The sequence below is a fragment of the Callithrix jacchus genome, chromosome 18, assembly GCF_049354715.1.
Source record: "Callithrix jacchus isolate 240 chromosome 18, calJac240_pri, whole genome shotgun sequence".
In the NCBI taxonomy this organism is placed as follows: Eukaryota; Metazoa; Chordata; class Mammalia; order Primates; family Cebidae; genus Callithrix; species Callithrix jacchus.
In genome coordinates this window covers 23,959,376-23,982,725 of record NC_133519.1, presented here as the reverse complement: position 1 = coordinate 23,982,725, position 23,350 = coordinate 23,959,376, and the positions used below count along the sequence as shown (strand labels likewise).

General features: G+C 39.9%; 1 protein-coding gene across 12 annotated transcripts in view; it reads left to right on the top strand.

Moving 5' to 3' along the window:
* SOAT1 (sterol O-acyltransferase 1) overlaps window positions 1-23,350 on the top strand; it is a 72,249-nt gene that overhangs the window by 5,772 nt on the left and 43,127 nt on the right. For all 12 annotated transcript variants that reach the window (XR_013529487.1, XR_013529489.1, XR_013529488.1 and 9 more), the window contains one exon: window positions 10,486-10,611. Coding sequence is in view for 9 of the 12 variants with exons in the window: in XM_008984943.5 (XP_008983191.1) it covers window positions 10,494-10,611 (118 nt within the window). In the remaining 3 variants the exon portion in view is untranslated. The remainder of the gene's footprint in view (window positions 1-10,485; window positions 10,612-23,350) is intronic.

The window sequence follows — 23,350 nt, the reverse complement described above, 5'->3', positions numbered from 1 at the left end:
ACCATACAAAGTAGTCATCTTTGTATGGTCTGGTATATAGTAGATCTCTATAAAATGTTTACCTTAATGAATCTTATCACCAAGGTCTCTTCCTTTTCATATGTTTTTCATAGAGTGCTCCTTCCTCCCATCCTATATTTTTAGTGCCTAGCAAACTTTTATTCCTCCTTTGAACTCTGACTCTAATATTACCTTCTCTATGAGAACTTGTTTCACTCTTAAGTGATTAATTATGCTGTCTCAACAGTTTGTGTGTTTGTGTAAAGAATACAATGGAATAGACACCTGTATTATTATTATTATTATTTTTTTTTTTTGAGACGGAGTTTCACTCTTGTTACCCAGGCTGGAGTGCAATGGCGTGATCTCGGCTCACCGCAACCTCCGCCTCCTGGGTTCAGGCAATTCTCCTGCCTCAGCCTCCTGTGTAGCTGGGATTACAGGCATGCGCCACCATGCCCAGCTAATTTTTGTATTTTTAGTAGAGACGGGGTTTCACCATGTTGACCAGGATGGTCTCGATCTCTTGACCTCGTGATCCACCCGCCTCGGCCTCCCAAAGTGCTGAGATTAGAGGCGTGAGCCACCACGCCCAGCCGACACCTGTATTATTACAACACATTTATAAAACACCATTTTAGAATGAGGTGCTTAATATGAATGTATTTTCGGAAAACTGGCACATACCTTTTAGATGTCAGAACTAAAACTTTCTTGTATTCTGTTTAAACGACTATAGCCTTTTTTAGATTTGCCTGGGTCATTGAAGCATGAACTTAGCTTTGATATACTGATGTGTTGGAACTGTAGAGAAAATTCACTGTTTTTTTTTTTCTATTGGAAAATGGAGACAGGATTACCTACCTCATAGGGCTATTGTTAGGAATAAAGGAGAGTCATGTATAAGGTCTTATCAGAGAGTTTAGCAAAAGCAAGTACCTACTCAAGAACTGACCATTCTAATAACCGTTAGCTAATTATATGAATTGTTTAGGGAGAAGAATCTCAGATTTGAGACATTTTTTTTTCTAGTGGAGTAAAGGGCATGACATTTGTCAGCAAAATTTTTTTTAGAGTCTCTTAGACATTCTAAATTTAGAATCAGGCCCTGAATGGCTGATGTTGATGAAAAGTCTCAAGCTCTATCTGAGCTGCAGTAGCACACTTAGCACAAGCAAGGAAGAAAAGAAAAAACAGTCTCAAGCTCTAAAGTATATTGCTTTAATAATTCCTATATACCTACAATTTAAATCCCAAATGAAGTAAATGTCCCCATTAATGGCTTTATATTTACTTTTTAGTATTAACAGGTAAAGACAAAAGTGAAGAACATCAGTTCCAACTTTCATAGTCGCCTATTAACGATTGCTTTATGAACATGTGATGAGCAGTTCTTTAAAATTTTCTTTTTTTTTTTTAAGACAGGGTTTTACCATGTTGGTCAGGGTGGTCTTGAACTCCCGACCTCAGGTGATCCGCCCGCCTTGGCCTCCAAAGTGCTTGGATTACAGGCATGAGCCACCATGCCTGGCCTAAAATTTTCTTAATGCATATGAAAGTACTGGATAATTACTGATTTATCCAACAAATTAAGTATAGAATGTGTTCCAGGCACAGTTCTAAATATTTGGGGAAAAGCGGTAAATGAGAAAAAAATTCTGCTTCTTATGGAGATTAGTCTTATGGGATAGCAAGAAAATATAATGTATTGCAGGATAAGTGCACTGAAGACAAATAAAGCAATAAAGCAAGGTAAGGGGATAAGAGAGGAATGAGGCTCCAGGATGTGTGTTTTAGATAGAGTAGACAAGGAGGTCCCTGAGGAGGGGGCGTCTGAGTAGGGAACTGAGTGAGGGTATCTGGGAGGAGATGCTCTTGGCAGATGGATTAGGCCTTTAGGTTTGGAAAAAGCTTGGCTTGTTTAAGAAACAGTGGAAGGCCAAAGTCATGAGTAGAGAAAAATGAGAGAGAAGATTGATGGTATTTGAGTGGTAAGAGATAAGATTGATGGTACTTGAGGCTGGGCATAGTGGCTTAATACCTGTAATCCCAACACTGTGGGAGGCTGAGGGTGGATCACTTGAGGCCAGGCGTTCAAGACCAATTTGGCCAACATGGCAAAATCTTGTCTCTGCTAAAATTCATAAATTAGCTGGGCATAGTGGTACACACCTGTAATTCCAGCTACCCAGGAGGCTGAGGCATGAGAATCGCTTGAACCTGAGAGGCGGAGTTTGCAGTGAGCCAAGATCACACCACTGCACTCCAGCCTGGGTGACACAGTGAGACTCTGTCTCAAAAAACAAACTGATGGTGAATGCCAGGTAATGCAGGAGTTATTAGATCATGGTGAGGACTTAGGATGTTTGAAGGGGTTTAAGTTGTGAAATGACTTGATGTAACTTATCTTTAAAAGGATTACTCTTGGCTGGATGCGATGGCTTAAGCCTGTAATCCCAGGATTTTGGGATGCAGTTTGAGACTCTGTCTCAATAAATGAATGAATGAATGAATGGGTTACTCTGGGTGCTGTGTTAAAAAAAAAAAAAAAAAATAGACCAAAAGGGAGAAGGTAAAGGGGAGCAGTTAGGAAGCTGCTACAGTGGGATTATAGTGGCTGAGACTGCAGTGACAATGGTGGATGTGGTGAGAAGTGGTTAGAATTGGACTCGTTGCATTGTATGAGGGAAAGAATCAGGGATGACTGGGCAAAAAATGAATGCTAGTCCCATGAACCAAGACGGGGAAGACAGTGGGCAGCATGGAGTTGGGGGGAACGTCAGTAGTTTAGTTTGATCGTGTTAAGTTGGAGATGCATTTATTAGACATCTACGTAAAGGTGTCAAGTTGGCTGTTGGTTATAAGTCTGGAACTCAGGCCTATCTGGGCCTGATGTGATGAGAGACATATTAAGGAAATGGGTATGGAAGCATGCTAGAAATCAGAATTACAGACATGGTACAGTTATTGGTAACGGTAAGTTCTAGAAGAATATGTGACTAATCATAAGAATCGCTTGTTGGAGACATGAAGTCAGGGAGCTTACAGGCTAGGGTGTTGGATGGATCTGTGTCCATGGATGTTGAAGTAAAGGAAGTATAGAGTGATTGGTGGCATGGAGAGGGGGAGTGAGGTGTTCAAATCCTTAGTGAAAGGGGGGAAGTGAGTAGGAAAACAGTACATGCCTGCAACAAGGAGAAGTGTCAGGCCTAGTAGGCTGGCTGAGATATTTAAAGATGAGAAGGAGAAACAGTGGTGACTTGGAAGTGATAGAAACAAAGGGAGATAACTCCCCCTTTAGGTCTTGTTTTAATGAGAGGACAAGAAAACACTGGTGCTTCTCACATAGGGAAATTATTTTATGGTAGCACTTAGAAACCAATTAGCATTAGTTACAGTTTGAATTTTTGAGTTTGCCAAAGTTAAAATAGTTTGCCTAGTTGGGAAAGGGGATGGATTCACAGAGGTCTTATTTTAGATGGGTTGTTGAAAAGTTCAGCCCGCCCTCCTCTCAGCTGGATGATTGCAGTAGTCTGCACACTGGCATCTTGCTTACACTGTTGCTCTTCTTGTGGTCTGCTTTCCACGCAGAGGCTAAAATAGTCCTTCTGCTTAGAGAAGGAGCAATGCGCTGTTACTATAATTTGCCTCTATTTCCTGTGTAAATAGCATATACTGTTAGCTGACGTGTGGCAGGAGGAGCTCATTCAGACATAATCTCATAATGTTATGATTCATATGATTTGAGGATTTGGTTAAAATTGAGGTAAGCCATATTAATAGTTCTCTTTCCTAACATCTGTATATCTGACAGTAATAAAACTTGTTAATATTTTCTTGGAAGCCACATGGAGTTTAAGCTGCATTTGAAAAACTAAATATTTTTTATGTCAATTTATTTACTGTCATCTAGTATACCTTTTTTTCTTCTTTTTTTATGGATGGTGTTTTTGAAACAGCAAACAGAAGTAGAATTTGAGAGGTGATAAAGCTTAATGTTTGACTGTAATTTAGCATATAGGAGGTAGATAAATATAGTTTTCAGATTACTTAATCTTTAAAACTTGGTTATTAATAATAAGACTTGGGTATTTTAGTAAATAGTATCTTTTCTTTTTATTAAAGACAGAGTCTGTTGTCCAGGCTGGAGTGCAGTGGAACGATCTAAGCTCACTGCAACCTCTGCCTCCTGTGTTCAAGCAGTTCTCCTGCTTCACCTTCCTGAGTAGGTAGGATTACAGCTGCCCACGACCATGCCTGGCTCATTTTTTGCATTATTTTTATTTTTATTTCTGAGATGAAGTTTCGCTCTTGTTACCCAGGCTGGAGTGCAATGGCATGATCTCGGCTCACTGCAACTCTGCCTCCTGGGTTCAAACGATTCTCCTGCCTTGCCCTCCTGAGTAGCTGGGATTATAGGCATACGCCACCATGCCCAGCTAATTTAATATTTTTAGTAGAGACGGGGTTTCTCCATGTTGGTCAGGCTGGTCTTGAACTCCTGACCTTAGGTGATCCGTCTACCTCATCCTTCCAAACTGCTGGGATTACAAGCATGAGTTACCACACCCAGCATTTTTTGTATTTTTTAGTAGAGAGGGGTTTCACCATGTTGGCCAGACTGGTCTCAAACTCCTGTCATCAAGTGATCCACCTGTCCCAGCTTTCCAAAGTGTTGGGATTACAGGTGTGAGCCACCGCTCAGCCAGTATGTAGTATCTTTTTATCTCCATTTCTTCAGATGAAGAAACTCTCTGAGATGGGAGGATTTACCCAGGGACACAACAGTATGCTAGAGTGGGGTCCTAAACCTTTTGAACATTGGTTTTCTGATGCTTTTCCATTACAGTTTCCATTTCCTATGAGACAGAGGAAACCAGGACTAAAGCTATTAATACAGATCATGATAAAAATATTTGTTAAAAAGTAAAAACATTTTATTCTTTGGCTTACTGTTTTTTTTTGTTTTTGTTTTTTTGAGATAGGGTCTTACTCTGTCCCCCAGGCTGGAGTGCAGTGGTGTGACCTGGGCTCACTGCAATGTCTGCTTCCTGAGCTTAAGCCATCCTCAGGCCTCTGCTTCTCAAAGTGCTGGAATTATATGTGTGAGCTGCCATGCCTGGCCTGTTTTAGTTTTGTTTGTTTGTTTTCGAGATGGAGTTTTGCTCTTGTTGTCCAGGCTAGAGTGCAATGACGTGATCTCAGCTCACTGCAACCTCTCCCTCCAGGGTTCAATGATTCTCCTGTCTCAGCCTCCTGAGTAGCTGGGATTACAGGTGCCTGCCACCACACTTGGCTAATTTTTTGAATTTTTAGTAGAGACGAGCTTTCACCACATTGGCCAGGCTGGTCTCAAACTCCTGAACTTAGGTGATTTATATACCTCAGCCCCGCAAAGTGCTGGGATTACAGGTGTGAGCCACCATGCTCGGTCCTGTTTTAACTTTTGATATGAGGTTTCCTATAGACTAGCTTGTCTGTTGTCTGGGCTCGAGTGCAGTGGTGCGACCTGGGCTCACTGCAACCTTCTCCTCCCGGGTACAAGTGATTTTCCTGCCTCAGCCTCCTAAGTAGATGGGATTACACATGCTTGCCACCACACCCAGCTAAATTTTTTTGGGTATTTTTAGCCTAGTATACCTTAAATATGCTCCAAACACTTAATATTAATCTACAGTTGGGCAAAATCATCAAATAGACTGTTTTACAATAAGTACTCACTATCTCATGTAATTTATTGAATACTACACTGAAAGTGAAAAACAGAATAGTTATATGAGTACTCAAAATATGATTTCCATGGAATGCATGTTGCTTTTGCATCATCATAAAGTTGAAAAATTGTAAGTTGAACCATCGTGAGTTAAGGAGTGTCTTGTGCTTAGAATAATTGGTTACTATATTAACTAATACATTTGCTTTCTCTCTTAATGCATGCCTGTTGTACTCAGGTACTCCACACTGGATTTCGGAGAGTCTTACAGAAAATACTATGTAATCCCTACTTTGAGAACTAAAGCCTAATGTAAGAGACAGAGAGTATTGCTCTCTGATTACAGGACAAGATAGTATGTAACAGGATGCACAGGGTGTAGTGGGACTGCAGAGAGGGGGAGATGAGAGGTGGTATAGGAAACCTCAGAGGGTGTGAGTTGGAGGCAGTCTAGCAATTGGAGGGCAGGTTGTAGAATCTGATAGTCCTTGTTTTAATTCTAGTTCTGTTGTTGGAGAATTACATGATTTGGGACAAGTTAAATCACTTCCCTAAATTCGTCTGTAAAATGAGGATAATACCTATCTAAGGCTGTAAAGATTAAATGTAATGTAAAAAGTTTAGCAGCACAGTGCCTGGAAGTACATAATAGGTGCTCATTAGATCAGAACTGTTAGTATTAATCCTATTACTGCTGTAGCTGTGATTCTTTGAAGGCTTGAGTAGGAGTTAGCTCGATAAAGAAAGGGCAGAGGAGAATACCTTTCTGTAGACAGGGAAGAAAATATGGGAAGCCATGGTGGCCAAAGAATATTTGGGGAATAACAGTAGTATCTATCTTGATTCTATTGAGATTAAAATATTTAATACATGTAAAACACATGAGCACTAAAAAAATCAGTTGTTATTCTACTTTTAGAAATATTACACTGTGTGATACTGTCTCATAGGGCTTGGGTAATAAACTTTAATCTGGCATTTATGTTTTAATCATTTTGCTGTATTTTATGCTTTAAACTTTTGCTGTATGCTCTTTAAAAGAGTTACCTACTTTAAATTTACCACCATCTGGCCAGAAAAAAAAGTCTCTGCTCATCTGGCCAGGAAAAAAAAAAAATAGTTCCCATTATTCCTTGTAAAATTCCTTTCTTACTAAAACATCTGGGTTCCTTTTGCATCTTCCCTGATTTCTTCTACTTTGAGGCCATCCCTCAAAGTTTAGTTTTCAGTTCTCACTTCCGTCATCATTTCTGATGAAGAGGTAGATGCTCTTATGGCTTCCTATGTCACTTTTACACAGAACTGGACCATCAGAAGTTAGGCATTGTCTTGTGCTTAATTAGCCCTGACGTACTTTTCCCTTAAGTTCTTCTTAACTAGATTTTATGATATTATAACATTTTTGCTTGATCTAGATTTGTCAGTTTTTTTTTTTTTGAGACGGAGTTTCGCTCTTGTTACCCAGGCTGGAGTGCAATGGCACGATCTCGGCTCACCACAACCTCCGCCTCCTGGGTTCAAGCAACTCTCTCGCCTCAGCCACCCGAGTAGCTGGGACTACAGGCGCGCGCCACCATGCCCAGTTAATTTTTGTATTTTTAGTAGAGACGGGGTTTCACCTTGTTGACCAGGATGGTCTCAATCTCGACCTCGTGATCCATCTGCCTCGGCCTCCCAAAGTGCTGGGATTATAGGCGTGAGCCACCGTGCCCAGCCTCAGATTTTCTTTTTTTGTGTGAGATGGAGTCTCACTTTGTTGCCCAGGCTGGAGTGCAATGGTGTGCTCTCAGCTCACTGCAGCCTCTGACTGTTAGGTTCAAGTGATTCTCCTGCCTAGGCCTCCCAAGTAGTTGAGATTACAGGCACCCACTACCACATCCGGCAAATGTTTTGTATCTTTAGTAGAGATGGGGTTTCACTATGTTGGCCAGGCAGGTCTCAAACTCCTGACCTCCTGATCTGCTCACCTCAACCTCCCAAACTGCTGGGATTACAGGCGTGAGCAAATGTGCCTGGCTGATTATTCAGATTTTTACTTTGCCAAGCTAGGATAGTTGAAAAACAACCAAACTTACCATGTACTGTATTTCATTCTTTGATACAGAAAAAGATATTTTGATATAAAAATTTAGATGGGAGATTGAGGTGGGCAGATCACCTGAGGTCAGGAGTTCTGAGACCAGCCTGACCAACTTAGAGAAACCTCGTCTCTACTAAAAATAAAAATTAGCTGGTCATGGTGGCACATGCTTGTAATCCCAGCTACTCGGGAGGCTGAGGCAGGAGAATTGCTTGAACCTGGAAGGCGGAGATTGTGGTGGGCTGAGATTGCACCATTGCACTCCAGCCTGGGCAACAAGAGTGAAACTCTGTCTCAAAAAAAAAAAATTAGAGAGACTGTAGCCTCAGAATTTAAATATATGTAGCTTTAAAATAATGTAGTATTTCATAGTTTTTTTCTTCTGCTTTAGACTCTTGAAAAATTTATCATATAGTGAAAACTGCTTTACTTTTTATTTAACATTTTTTTTTGGCCAGGGACAGTGGCTCATGCCTGTAATCCCAGCACTTTGGGAGGCAGAGGTGGGCGGATTATTTGAGGTCAGGAGTTCAAGACCAGCCTGACCAATATGGTGAAGCCCCATCTCTACTAAAATACAAAAATTAGCCAGGCATGGTGGCAGGCACCTGTAATCTCAGCTACTCGGGAGGCTGAGGCAGGAGAATCACTCGAACCCTGGAGGAAGAGGTTGCAGTGAGCCAAGATCATGCCATTGCACTCCAGCCTGGGCAACAGAGTGAGACTCCTTCTCAAAAAATAACTAACTAAATAAATAAAAAAAAATATATTTTTTGAAATGTGGTCTTGCTACATTGCCCACATTAGACTCAAACTCCTAGGTTCAAGTGATCCTCCCACCTCAGCCTCCCAAGTAGTTGGGACTACAGCTGTGTACCACCATGCCCAGCTGGTGAAACACACGGCTTTAGAGTAAATCTTGTACTATCTTGATATTGCTCTTTGTGACTTTGATCATGTTTTTCAGTGATTCAAGTGTCTCGCCACTGCCTTCTTGAAAAACGTCTCATTTCTTAGGCCTTTATAGTTTGACCTCTGTCCTCCTTTCTGGTTTTTTTCCTCATCACATTTCTCTGTTGCCAACCTTTTTCTCTCAGAAGTTAGTGATCTTTGTAGTTCAGATCCAACTAATGCTGTTCCAAATCTGGCTCTGTGGTTAGCTGTGTGGTCTTGAGCAAGTCACTGTAATGAGAAGAAAAGCAGACCCTAGTACCTGGGGCTGTGGTGTGCGTTCGTAATACACTCAACTTGTTCAGCTGCAGGTGTATTCTGGTGCATGGGTGGGGGATACTGATAGTAACTACTTTAAATCACTGTTTTCTCATATGAAAACTGAGGGTAATATATTTTTTTTTCACAAGTGTTCCGAAGATTAAATGAGCAAATTTAAACACCTGGTAGGGTCCTCGTACTTAGTAGATACTTAACAAAAACTTGCTTTTGTTGTAGTTCAATTCAGTCTTGGTCCCCTGAATGGGTGTTATAAGGTCCTTGTTTTAATCCTTTCTTGCACGTGGAATGTGCAGTTCTCATCCTTCAAGACTCTGTCTAAAATACCTTCTTTTCTGTGAAACCTTTACATCTTCTGCTAATTTCTGCTGTTTCTGAACTTAACGTATTGCTTTTACCATTGACTTTGTTATTAAATCGTGCTCTACCTTGTGGTGTCTTTGTAGTTACCTTTTACTATTTAATCCTTAATTTTTTCACATATTTAATGTTTCGTTCAACTAAATTTTTCTTTAAGAGTGGGGTTGGCCGGGTGCAGTGGCTCATGCCTGTAATCCCAGCGCTTTGGGAGGCCAGGGCGGGTGGATCACAAGGCTAGGCAATCGAGACCATCCTGGCAAACTTGGTGAAACCTCATCTCTACTAAAAAATACAAAAAAATTAGCTGGGCATGGTGGTGCATGCCTGTAGTCCCAGCTACTCGAGAGGCTGAGGCAGGAGGATTGCTAGAACCCAGGAGGTGGAGATTGCAGTGAGCTGAGATTGCGCCACTGCACTACAGCCTGGGCGATAGTGCGAGATTCCATCTTAAAAAAAAAAAAGGTGTGGGGTCTATGTTTAAAAGGGGACTTTGAAACCTGTCAAATTATTTTATAGGAGCTGATTTCTTCAAACTTGTATCTTGAGTATCTTGTACCCAGCAAATGCTTTAAAATGATTAATGCAAAAGGAAGAGATTATGTCATCAAATTTCACCTCTCCTAAATACAGTGGCATTGTGAAATTGACATAAGCCAGATGCTTAGTTCAAAGCTGTTATGGTGCCTCTGTGTCCCCCTTCCCCCAAATCTCATCTCTAATTGCTTCTGTGTCCCCACATGTCAAGGGAGGGACCTGGTGGGAGGTGATTAGATCATGGGGGCAGTTTCCCCTAGGCTGTTCTCATGATAGGGAGTTCTCATGAGAGCTGATGGTTTTAAATCTGGCACTTCCTTGCTCTGTCTCTCCTGCTGTCATGTAAGACATGCCTTACTTCCCCTTCTGCCGTGATTATAAGTTTCCTGTGGCTTTTCTAGCCATGAGGAACTGTGAGACAATTAAGTCTCTTTCCTTTATACATCACCTAGTCTCTGCATTTCCTTCATGTCAGGAAAAAAAAAATACATTACCCAGTTGCAGGTAGTGTCTTTATAGCAGTGTGAAAGTGGACTAATACAAAAGCTTTCTGCATCTTCTTTCCTAGACAATACAATGGTGGGTGAAGAGAAGATGTCTCTAAGAAACCGGCTGTCAAAGTCCAGGGAAAATCCTGAGGAAGATGAAGACCGGAGAAGCCCTGTAAAGGAATCCCTAGAGACACCTAGTAATGGTGAGACTTAAAAGAAAAATTTTTTTGAGGTGAATTAGTGAAATAGAGAACAGATACATTATAGAATAAGTATTGCCATCTCTTTGGCAAGAGTTTTATATGTCTAGTAAAGAAATTAGAAAATAAGTCTTTTCTTGTTAATTAATTCAGTGGACATCTATTAGTATCTGCTGTGTTTTAGATACCATTCATTCAGTTACCTAACCTACCAGTAATTGCTGAGGTGCCCCGATGAATGCTGGGGCTACAGCAGTGATCAATACAGATTTGTTTGCCAAGCTCCAAGTTAAGGGAATGAGAAAACCTCCAAAACTGTACACATAATTAGCTAATCGCAGTGTACTAGTCTTTTAACTACTCTCATAATAGATATAATGAGTAAAATCTGAGTAATTAGCGGGGTGCCTAACCCAGTTCAATACTGAGCTATAAATCTTGTGAGGGGCGCAGTTAGGGGGTTTTATTCATTCTTGTATCCACATTTGCGGAATGCATGACTACAACGAGGAATACGATAGTGCTTTGTCGTTCAGGTCAAGGTTTATGATTATGAATGATAGACTTGCAAACACAAGTCTAATTGATGTCATTTATTGCATCAGCGACATTTGCAGTGACATTTATAAAGGTTTGATTTCAACAAGGATTTGAAATTTGAGACTTCTTTAGTTAACAAATAGGCACGGGACCTTCTGAGACAGGTTGTCTTTGGCATTTCATCCCTTTTCATGAAGAAACAGTTTTGTATTTCCTACCTAAATTTAAACTTAAATATCAACAGCTGGATCCCACCAGGAGTGTAAATATTGCTGCTTGAGTTGGCATAATGAGGTTTATTGATGGGCTCTTAGTTAGCTGTATATGACATATTTATATTGGGTATGGGCTGCTTTTAGTGTGATATAAAATGTGAAATGTATGCAAAGGAGGATGAGCCAATACTGAGGAGAATTCTCCTTCCATGATTTAGGGACTTAGTGATAATCCAGCTGTTTCCCCTGCCTGCATTCTCATACATTAGAAACTTCCTGCTTGTTTGTTCTTTCCAGTTCTTGGGACAGAAAAATTGTTTTAATTGAAACTTTCTGTCACTGTATATGACGTTTCTCTTTAAGTTCCAATTTTCTAAAAGATTCTAAATTTGTCCAATTTCTATGCATTTTCAGTGTTCTTTATTGTCCTAGTTCATTAAGTTTTAGTCAGTCCAGGTTTTAGTGCGGGTGTAAAAATGGAATTGGTTAGCTTAAATCAAGAAGTTTAACAACCTTAATGTAAGTAATGCTAATCTGAAAGTGTTGCTTTAGTACTGTGCTTTGGGAGTAATCCCAAAGTGCTGTGCTTACAGCTGTGAGCCACCGTGCCCAGCCTGGTCTAGGTGCCCTTTTTTCTCTTCCTTTTTTCTTTTCTTTTTTTTTTCTTTGAGACAATTTTGCTCTTGTTGTCCAGAGTAGACTGCAATGGCGTGATCTCAGCTCACTGAAACCTCTGCCTCCTGGGTTCAAGCCATTCTCCTGCTTCAGCCTTCCAAGTAGCTGGGATTGCAAGCATGCACCACTATGCCCAGCTAATTTTGTATTATTAGTGGAGACGGGGGTTTCACTATGTTGGTCAGGCTGGTCTTGAACTTTTGACCTCAGGTAATCTACCCACATTAGCCTCCCAAAGTGCTGGGATTACAGGCATGAGCCATCGTCCTCGGCCCTTTTTCTCCTTTTTCTTTTCCTCTTCCTCCTTTGTTTGTTCCCTTTCCCCCCATCCCCTTCTCTTCCTTTTCCTTCCATTCCTCCTAATGTTTTTCTTTTTTTTGAGACAGTCTCACTCTGTCACCTAGGCTGGAGTTTAGTGGTGTGATCTTGGCTCACTGCAACCCTGCCTCCCAGGCTCAAGTGATCCTCCTGCCTCAGCCTCCTGAGTAGCTAGAATTACAGATGTGTGCCACTACGCCAGGCTAATTTTTGTATTTTAATAGAGTCAGGCTTCAACATGTTGGCCAGGCTGGTCTCGAACCCCTGGCAAGTGATCTGCCCTCCCTGGCCTCCTGAAGTGCTGGTATTATAAGCATGAGCCACCACATCAGGCCTTCATTTCTTTTAAAATTTTGAGTAATATATTTTCATACCATTAAAGTCACCATTTTTAAGTTTATAATTCAGTGGTTGCTAATATATTTACAAGATTATAGAACAATCACTTGTTTAATTCCAAAACATTTTTATCAACCCAAAAAGGAAGTTCTGTTTCTCTCCTCTCTTAGCCTCTAGCAACCAGTGATATACTTCCTGTCAGTTCGGATTTGCTTGATCTGGGCATTTCTTATAAGGGGATTTGTAGAACATATGTTCTTTCTGTCTGGCTGCTTGCACTTAGCATAATGCTTTCCATGTTTGTTTGTTTTTTTTTGATTTGATGGAGATCTTGCTCTGCTGTCCAAGCGGTATTGCAGTGGCTGTTCACGGGTGATTATAGTACATTGCAGCCTTGATCATCCTGCCTCAGCCTCCTGAGTAGCATGTTTTAATATGTATCAGTACTTAATTTTTTTTTGTGGCTGAATAAGATTTCATTGTATAGTTATGATACATTTTGCTTATCTGTCAGTTGATATTTATTTTGGGGGGGTATTTACAGTGATTGGCTATTTTGAATAATGCTGCTATGGACATTTGTGTAGAAGCTTATGGAATATATTTTTTCAGTTCTCTTGGGTATATGCATGGGTTAAGTTGCTGAGTCATGGTAAATGTATGTTTAACTTATTGAGGAACTGCCGTACTTTTTCAAAATAGCTATTCCTTCTTACATTCCCACCAGTAATGTATGAGGGTTCCAATTTCTCCATATCCTCACCAAGACTTGTTATTATCTGTCTTTTGATGATAGCCTTCCTGCCAGCAGATTAACAATCTAGTGTCAGTTTAAGCACCTTTGATCTAAATGTAAGGTACTGTACCAGGTTAGTAGGGAGCTTGAAGTTGGTGTACATAAGATACCCAAACAGAAAACAATCCTTTGTTATAAATAGGAGTTAAGTGAGTTATACTAACCAAATAGAGACAAACTGGGGAGTGGGGGATCCCATGCTTTAGAATGGAGGAAAGTCTGACTAAAGTAGATTTTGAGTTTGGCCTTTGATGATAAGAAGACTGGGAGAGGACTTTCAAGCTAGAGAGGTATGCGCTTGCAAAGACATTAAGACAGTATAGTGTGTGTGTGGTGTTTTGTTTGCTTTTAGAGAGGTTGAAGGTAGGTAGTACAGATGGATTTGTGGTTGCTTTTCATGGGTAGGAGTATAGATCAAATTGGAAAGTCCAGAAGTAAATAAGAAGATAGGGCTCCAACAGCCTCTCAATGCCCAGCCAACTGCCCTGGCAGCCGGTGGATAGTGGCCCTTGCTGGGGACCCTCCAGTGGGCCCAGGAGGACAAAAGTGGCTCTAAATTTAACACATGCACATTGAAACAAGTCAAAGGATCTGATATGAAGCATAGAAGCAGATAGTGCCAGATAGCAAGAAGCAACTGGTATACATTTGGTGAGTGGGGCAGCATTTCCTTCTTTCACTGCTGCTGAGGTGGTGGAAATTAGTTAAATTCAGTGTGAAATGGAACACGCTGAAGGTATTTGTTAATGAGGGTTCCAGAAGAGTTAAAAGTAGCACCATCAAATGCTGACCTAGACCAAGGATTTCAAGGAGTCATAAATGCTAGTGTGTCCAGGCAGGTTCCAGAGAGGACTGTTGTAGTAGGAAGTAATAAAGACATGTGCTTTTCAAAACCAGCCCATCTCAACCTTTTTCAGTCAACTCCCTTTAAACTTTTGGCACTAAAAACAGTGCCTTGCATACTTAAATGAAAGGCGACTAGGCTTTCTGGATTTAGAAAGACTACCTTCAAAACCTCAAAACGAGGAAATCTGTTCAGTTGGCAGTTGTAAGTGAAAAGGCCATTTATTTGCCAAAACAGATGACTGGTCAGAAATGATTCTATACCTGGGTTGTGTGGGATGTCTGCTGCTGCCACTTCTAATCCTCATCATGACATTGTCAGTGTGGCATTTCAAACATAGATACAGTAGTTAAAGGAATGTCAAATGATATTACTGTTGTAGATGCAACTTTATCAAGATGGTAGATAGACAGAATGGACATCTGTAGCTTCTAGAAGAGGAGGACAAAACACATGCAAAAAGAAATGGTCAGTATTCAATTACCGAAGCGTTCTGGCTGCTTAATAAGGACTCTGGTTTTGTTGCTAAAGGTGATGTTAGTTCTCAGAAATATTGTCTGAACATGTTCTGTGTGGTGGCCTGCACCTATAGTCCCCAGCTGCTTGGGAGGATCGTTTGAGCCCAGGAACTGGAGTCCAGCCTGGGCAACATAGTAAGACTCCATTTCTTAAAAAAGAAAAAAAAATGGTTTCAACTACTGGAAGTATAAAAGATTTGCAAACCTCAAAAAAAAAAAATAGGACTTGAAGTCTTACTGTATATATTGTCATTGACTGACGACCACCTGTGTGGATGATTTTGGACGATCTTACAGCTTGTCAGTGAGTGCTTAGGTTGCCTTTTAGGCAAAGCCAAGGATAGCAAGTATGAAAGCACTCTTTATGCATATATAGCACTGCATTCATTAAGATACTATCTTATTGGTGTTGCTTCTAGCTCTTCTTTCCCAGTTCCTAAGGTAGCTTTTGTAATTCCATGCTGTATATCAACTTAGAATTATAATCTACATGAAATCCTCTGATATACCTACCAGAAATTATCTCTTGATTTAAAACAAGACACTATGATGTAAAGTTTGGTGGTAATAAGGGAAATTACCTTGTTGCATATATAGGCAGCCTACACAGTTGATACAGATATGGTAATAAAAGAAAAATAAGCCAAAGTTACTCTAGTTGAGTCATATAGTTCCCAGATTACTGGGTGCAGTGGCTCATCCCTGTAATCCCAGTGCTTTGGGAGGAGGGTGGATTGCTTGAGGTCAGGAGTTCGAGATAAGCCTGGCCAACATGGTGAAACCCCGTCTCTACTAAAAATATAAAAATCATCTGGGCATAGTGATGGGTGCCTGTAATCCCACCTACTCGGGAGGCTGAGGGAGTAGAATCGCCTGAACCTGGGAAGCAGAGGTTGTAATGAGCCAAGATTGCGCCACTGCCTGGGCAACAGAGTGAGACTGTTTCAAAAAATATATGTGTATGTATGTGTGTGTGTGTGTGTGTATATATATATATATATATATATATATATATATCCCAGATAATTGTGATTATGGAATAGAAATCTGTTTATATAGCCTTAAAAAGGGGTGTAGGCCAATTGTCATTTATATGGCCATTTAATGCTTTTTTAGATTACCCATGATAAACTTTAAAATCTCAATCTGTTTTCCTCATTCTAGACAATTTGGGAGCTGTTTTCTTTTCTGTTAGTCCTTATTCAAGAAACACAAAATGAATTTGGTTTGCTGGGCATGGTGGCTCACACCTGTAATCCCAGCACTTTGGGAAGCCAAGGCAGGCAGATCATCTGAGGTCAGGAGTTTGAGACCAGCCTGGCCAACATGGTGAAACTCCATCTATACTAAAAATACAAAAGGCCAGGCCCAGTGGCTCACACTTGTAATCCCAGCACTTTGGGATGCCCAGGTGGGCGAATCACAAGGTCAAGAGATCGAGACCATCCTGGTCAACATGGTGAAACCCCATCTCTACTAAAAATACAAAAATTAGCTGGGCATGGTGGCACATGCCTGTAATCCCAGCAACTCAGGAGGCTGAGACAGGAGAATTGCTTGAACCCGGGAGGCGGAGGTTGTAGTGAGCCAAGATCGTGCCACTGCACTCCAGCCTGGGTAACAAGAGTGAAACTGTCTCAAAAAAAAAAAAATTTTAGATACTATCAAATTAAAAAAAATGTTATGCTACTTTATATTCCTATCTATACTTATTCACCACTCTCTTGGCAATAATCTTACCAGTCTTTTAAAATTGCTGATTTGATGGGTAAAAAAACAATATACACATAGCATAAATTTGTTCTCATGAATTTTAAGTGAGGTGGGAAAATTGTTTCATATTTATTGACCATGTATATATATTTTTTTCTTTAAAAGCCCTGTTCATATCTTTTGCTCACTTTTATTCCTTATCTGGTGGTTATTATTTTTAAGAGCTTTTTCCATATTAAAGAAATTAATTCTTTGATTATGAACTTTGAATATTTTCTAACTAGTGATTTGTCTTTTGGCTTTGTGTATGTATGCTTTGCCATGTTTAGCTTTTTTTTTTTTTTTTTTGGCGGCGAAGTCTTGCTCTGTTGGCCCGGCTAGAGTGCAGTGGCACGATCTTGGCTCACGGCAACCTCCACCTCCCAGGTTCAAGCGATTCTCCTGCCTCAGCCTCCAGAGTAGCTGGGACTACAAGCATACACCACCATGTCTGGCTAATTTTTGTATTATTATTATTATTATTTTTTTAGTAGAAACGAGTTTCACCATGTTGGCCAGGCTAGTCTCAATCTCCTGACCTCATGATCCACCCACCTTGGCCTCCCAAAGTGCTGGGATTATAAGCCTGAGCCACTGCGCCTGGCCTTTTGTATTTTTAGTAGAAATGGGGTTTCACCAGGTTGGCCAGGCTGTTCTTGAACTCCTGACCTCAAGTGATCCGCCCACCTCAGTCTCACAAAGTTCTGGGATTACAGGCATCAGCTACCATGGCTGGTTGCTTATAGGTTGTTTTGTCATGCTTATAAATCATCCAATATTATGAAAAAAGAAAACTTTTTTTACTTTTTTGGTGTTTTATATTGAAATATTTGATCCATGTGAAATTTATTTTTGAATGAATGATTGGGGGATTTGATTTAGTTTTCCAGAATGGCTAGCTAGTTGTTTTAACATTATCTATTAAATCTCTGTTTCTATAGGAATGTATAGTAATCCACGTGTCTAGCTCAGATTTCGTTTTTCTGAAGTAGTGCAGACATGTGACTAGTTGAGAACTTTGTAAAGTTTTTGGGGTCAGTGGAGCTATGGATGGTTACAGATGGATTGTGTAGTCTTATCTTTCCTTTTATTATTAAGATTGAAAAATGCTTGACTCTTTCAAGAAATACTCATAAGCCCAACCATACTATGGACATAAAAGTGATTTTTCAAGTGACTCTTGTATCGCTTTGTGGAGAACAACGTGAAGCTGGAATGGAGATATTCTAAGTCATGGTCAATGAGACTTTTTTGGAAAATAATCAGGATTTAAAAATGAGTTTGAATTTCTAGGCAGTAAAAGTCTTCTAGTCAGTGCCTATACGTTAGCTAATTCTGTACTTCCCACAAGTAGATGAAGAAAACATTTGTTAAAGGAACTGAAACTTGAAAATTGGTTATTAGTCACTGCTTAGTATTCCTTAGTCATCTTTAGGAATGTAATCACATAAGTTGGCTGGCCCTGCCCTTTTTTTTTTTTTTTTCCTTTTGATGCTGCATGAGTAGGGGTCAGAAGACAGGGATTTCTTCAGGCTCATAAGTTACTTATTGGCCATGTGACAGTGTGCAAGATGTTTAATTTCTTTGAATCTTCATTTCTTTATTTTAAAAACAGAAATGAGGCCAAATGTGGTGGCTCACGCTTATAATCCAAGCACTTTGGGAGTGGAAAGAATTGCTTTCTAGGAGCACTGAGGAAGGATTGCTTGAGATCGGGAGTTCAAGACTAGTTTGGGTAACATAGCAAGACCCCATCTCTACAAAAATAAAAAGAAATTAGCTGAGCATGGTAACATGTTCCTATAGCCCAAGCTACTCAGGAGGCTGAGATGGGAGGATTGCTGGAGCCCAGGGGTTAGAGGTTGCATTGAGCTAGGATTGCACCACTGCACTCCAGCCCGGGTTACAGAGCAAGACTATCTGTTACAATGTGTAGCAGGTTTAACAAGGCTGGGGATTTAGAAATTTGGAGGCTGTAATGTCTTCAGGGAGAGAAGAGCTGCAAAAACGGGTGGAAACTATTGGCTAGCAAGAAAGCAAAGATAAGAAGTGTAAACTTCTTTCTTTGAACATTTTATATTAGAAGGAAAAGTACAGCATGTCATGAGGGTTAAAGTGATCATTCAGGCTGGAGTGCAATGGCGCGACCTTGGCTCACCGCAACCTTCTGGGTTCAGGCAATTCTCCTGCCTCAGCCTCCCGAGTAGCTGGGATTACAGGCACCTACCACCACGCCCAGCTAATTTTTTGTATTTTTAGTAGAGACGGGGTTTCACCATGTTGACCAGGATGGTCTTGATCTCTTGACCTCGTGATCCACCCGCCTTGGCCTCCCAAAGTGCTGGGATTATAGGTGTGAGCCACTGCGCCTGGCCCAAAGGATGATTTTTAAAAAAATATTGTTTCTCAAATTTCAGTTATTTTGCCATTAATATTACTATTACATTATACTACTATGCAACTTTAAAAATTTACTTTAAAAATTTATTCTCAACCTAAGTAATAAATTGTTAATAGATTTGATGTTGTTACTTATTTAAAGCAAATTAAATATGTAATATTTGATAAGAGTAGAACCACAGATTTTATTTTCAGTACCATTGATGACATCCATATCATAATTTCTGAAACATGATTTTTAAAAGAACAAATTGTTTCTGAATGTAAATGTGGACAATATACTTGACTCAGTGGGTGGAACTTTTTGAATGGGGAAAGATCATGACAATAATAGTTTGAAGGGTTAGTCTTGAAAAAGAGATGAGCTACTCTTTCCTCTGACCCAGGAATGTTGGAGAAGATGATGAAAGCGAAAATTAAGAAATGTAGAAGACATTTAAGGATTCCAAAACTGAACAACTGAAAGTTGCTTGGTCGGCTGGGACTTGAAAATGGAAAAGGTTTTGAACTACTTTTGTGAGGAATGTCACAGAAATTCAGCAAGAGGCAAAGACAAAGATTGCATATTTTCATTGCTGGCCTGCCTGAGGCTTGACAGCAGCAGTTTAGAATGGGCCCATTTTCCTAATTTTTTCTAAAGCATATGGCAAGTTGGAATCAGAAGGCAGATAGCAGGTAATATCTGGAGTTGGTGGCATGGTAGGTCCAGGAAATTGGTGGTGGTGATAAGGGACCGATAGAAATAATGACAGAGGGTAAGTCTGTGCTGATTAAGAAAACTAGAAAACTGAAACAATGACTTCTATCAGAAGAGAAACTGTCTCTTTCCCTGTTTCTCTTTAGCGATGAAACCTTCCCTAGAAATTCCCCAACAGACCTTTTATGTCTCATTGGCCAGAGTTAGATTACCAGTTAGGCTAGCTATCTACCTTTTGCTTCTTCAGTCTTTTCTGCTCTACTTTGTTCCCTGGGAGACTGACCTTAAGAACTGCAACAATAGTCTCCTATGCCCTGTGTGGCTCTGGTAGGATTTGACCAGTGATGTTTTCAGGAGATCTAAGAGCAGAGAGTAAGGTGGGTGTGTTTATAATTAAGGTTCCCTCCCTGGTCGATTCCCTGGTAGGTAACCATCGCTCCTCTAATATTTCTCTCTAAGGAGTTCAGTCTGGGTTCTGCTAACCATTTCCCTCATTTGCCCTTTCTGGCCTCAGGATGGTAACAGCTTTCCTGATGTTTATTACTAGGCCTAGAATTCCACACCATCCTTACCATTCTTTGTTGTTTTTCTTAAACTCTGACCACACGCTTACAAAAGGGACCTCTTTAAATTTTTCTCAGTCAATAAGCTTGAGTGGATCCTCTCTTTTGCTGCCTGATATTCATGCCCATTCTTAAATCAGTTTCTGGCAAAGGCAGTGAGATATATGTCCTTATTTGAGAAGCAACCATTAGTGTTCACCATAACTATGTTACATTATAAAAAATAATGTGTATGTACTTGTTCGTTTTATTTGCCAACCAGATTTACAGTAAACTTGGCCATCTAGAACAAAGTTGGCGGACGTGGCTGTGTTCATTTGCTTGTGTTTATAGAGCTTTCTCATGCTACAACAGTAGAGCTGGGTAGTTTTTATATAGTTGCAGACTATACTGCCCATTACAGAAAAAGCTTTCTGACCCACGATCTAGAATTACATTGTTCAATGTGGTCACCACTAGAAGTATACTGTTTAATATAGTCTGGTTGAGCACTTGAAATGTGGCTAGTCTGAATTGAGAAACATTATAGTTGTAATATGTCAGATTTCAGAGACTTGCTTGTACCTGTTTCTTTTTACTTTTTAATGTGGCTGCTAAAAATTTAAAAATTACACATAGTGATTCACATTATATGTTTATGGGACAGCACTGATCAAGAATGTAACTGGTGGCCTAGAAAGTAAATAGATAAGCTTCCTTAGGCAAAAGCCTGTTAAATACAGTATTGTAAAGAAAAGAGAGCATAGCATTAAGAGGCATCTGACTGAGCTTCAGGCCTCAGAAAAATCCAACAAGTCTTCATGCTTCATTCCTTTGCCTGGAACAAAAGCATTCTAGCATTTGTTCACCATAATTTTTCTTTATTATTTGAGACTCAGTTCAAATACTGACTTCTTCTGCAAAAGCCTCCTACACCCCTCATTCTTCCACAGCCCTTCTCTGTATTATCCTTTTCTCTATTTGCAGTTTTCTCTTGAGAGCCTCAAGGGAGGGTTTGCTCTGCATGTATTGGGTCCTCAGAGGGCTTTTACTTAATAGGTGAGTGTATACATTGAATCAGTTAGTTACCAATTTAACAAGCCTGGTTATTTGTCTCTTCTTCTGTGTAACTTTGGCAGTAGATTGAATGTAGTAATAGAAGTATAGGATTGTTAGGGAAGACAATGTGTAAGCAGCTCCCTGGGGCTGCTGAGTGGGGCCTGGTTCCTCTCCACATTTCCATTTTTGCTAAAGGTATTACTATAATAGTGTAGTACAATAATGGATCACTCTTCCTTCTGAAGATTATGTAGGGTAAAGTATGTTTTCTTTTTTGTTTTTTGTAGAGGCGGGGGCTCTTGCTTTGTTGCTCAGGTTGGTCTCAAACTCCTGGCTTCAAGTGAGCCTCCTGTCTCGGCCTCACAAAGTGCTGGGTTATGTAATAGGTCTGAGCCAGCATGCCTGGAGTCTGGTGTTTTTTTTTCTTTTTTTAAGGTGGCAAAGTATGTCGTAATTTTACAAACATTTTCACCAAAACTGGTTAAAATAAGATTTTTGACATGTCAAGGAATAAATGTTAAACATTCCTATTAAATGTAGTAGGTTTTTAAAGAGGTAGCATTTGTTCATGAAGATAAATATTGCAAGCCTGAGTTTTTTAGAAATCAGAAAGTTAGGGGAAAAAATGTTGAATAGTTTTCCTTATGGATTTATGTGGGGTTCTATTAAGTTTCAGGTAGCAAATAACTGACTCCTCGTGTTATCGGTTAGTGTATTACTAGAGGTAGGCAAATAATTAAAAAATTACTTCACCCTCAGTCCTGGCTTATCATTGTTTCAGGGTCAGTATTTTAGAGATTGAGAAGCCTTGAGCTGAGTGCTTGAAAATAGTTCTTCAAATCACTGGATGTGGGTGGGCTCATCCCTGTAATTCCAACAATTTCAGAGGCCAAGGCAGGAGGATTGCCAGAGGCCAGGAGTTCAAGACCAGCCTGGGCAACATAGTGAGGCTCTGCCTTTACAGATTTTTTTTTTTTAATTAGATGGGTGTGGTGGCATGTGAGTGTGGTGGCATGTACCTGTAGTCCTAGCTACTTGGGAGGCTGAGGTGAGAGGATCCCTTTAGTCCAGGAATTCCAGGCCACAGTGAGCTATGATCATGCCATAGCTACTGCTCCCTAGCCTGGGCAATGAAGTGAGAACCTGTCTCAAAAAAAGAAAAAAAAAAGCAGTAGATATTAGATATTAGCTTTTAGGCATTCTTTTGGCTTTTTTGACATCTAATTTTTAAATTTTAAATTTTAGAAAGTTAAGAATTTCTTTGGAATATTGTATGAAGAGTTATTTTGAAGATGAAGGAAAATGAATTGGCTTTTTAAAATATATTTTTCTTCCACTTACTTAACTTTGTCATTTCCAGTGGGGGCTTCAGAGACTCTGTGAACAAAAACTTTTTTCTCACTTTCTAGTCCCTGCATCTCAAAGCCAGTTTGTAATGATGGCTGTCATGTTATTTATGGATAGACAGATTCGTTTTGGAAGGGGCACACGTAGTGAGAATTAATCTTTTACGGTCTCCTTACCAATTACCCCCCCACCCCATGGTAGCTGAATTAGTTGAAGGGATAAAGTTTCTGTCTTTTATTTATGAAATAGTTTATTTATAAAACCATGGTCTGGTCATAGAACTAAATTAAAAATATATTCATTCAACTTATAGAAAAATCAACTGGGCTTTTTTGTCTTACCCTTATATTTCTTAATTAGTTGCCAGTTTGTGACTATCTTAAATTAATCCTCGGCTTTCCATTCTCCTTGCCATTTACAACATCACTTTTTGTCTGGATTTATTGCATTTCTCTGTTTTGTGATCCTTTTCATCTTCCAATCAGCTCAGTATTTTCCTGCATAAAATTCTTACTTTTCTCAAAGCCTTTGTTATTATGTGACCTAGCCTGTTCCCAGTCATCAACTCTGCCACTGTCAACAATTGAAGATATTCCACTGTCTCCTGGCTTTCATTGATGTTAAGTCAGGCACACGTTGTAATTGCAGTACTTGTGTGGTTGATATTTTTCTGGGAACACTTATTTATTTATTTCTTTAC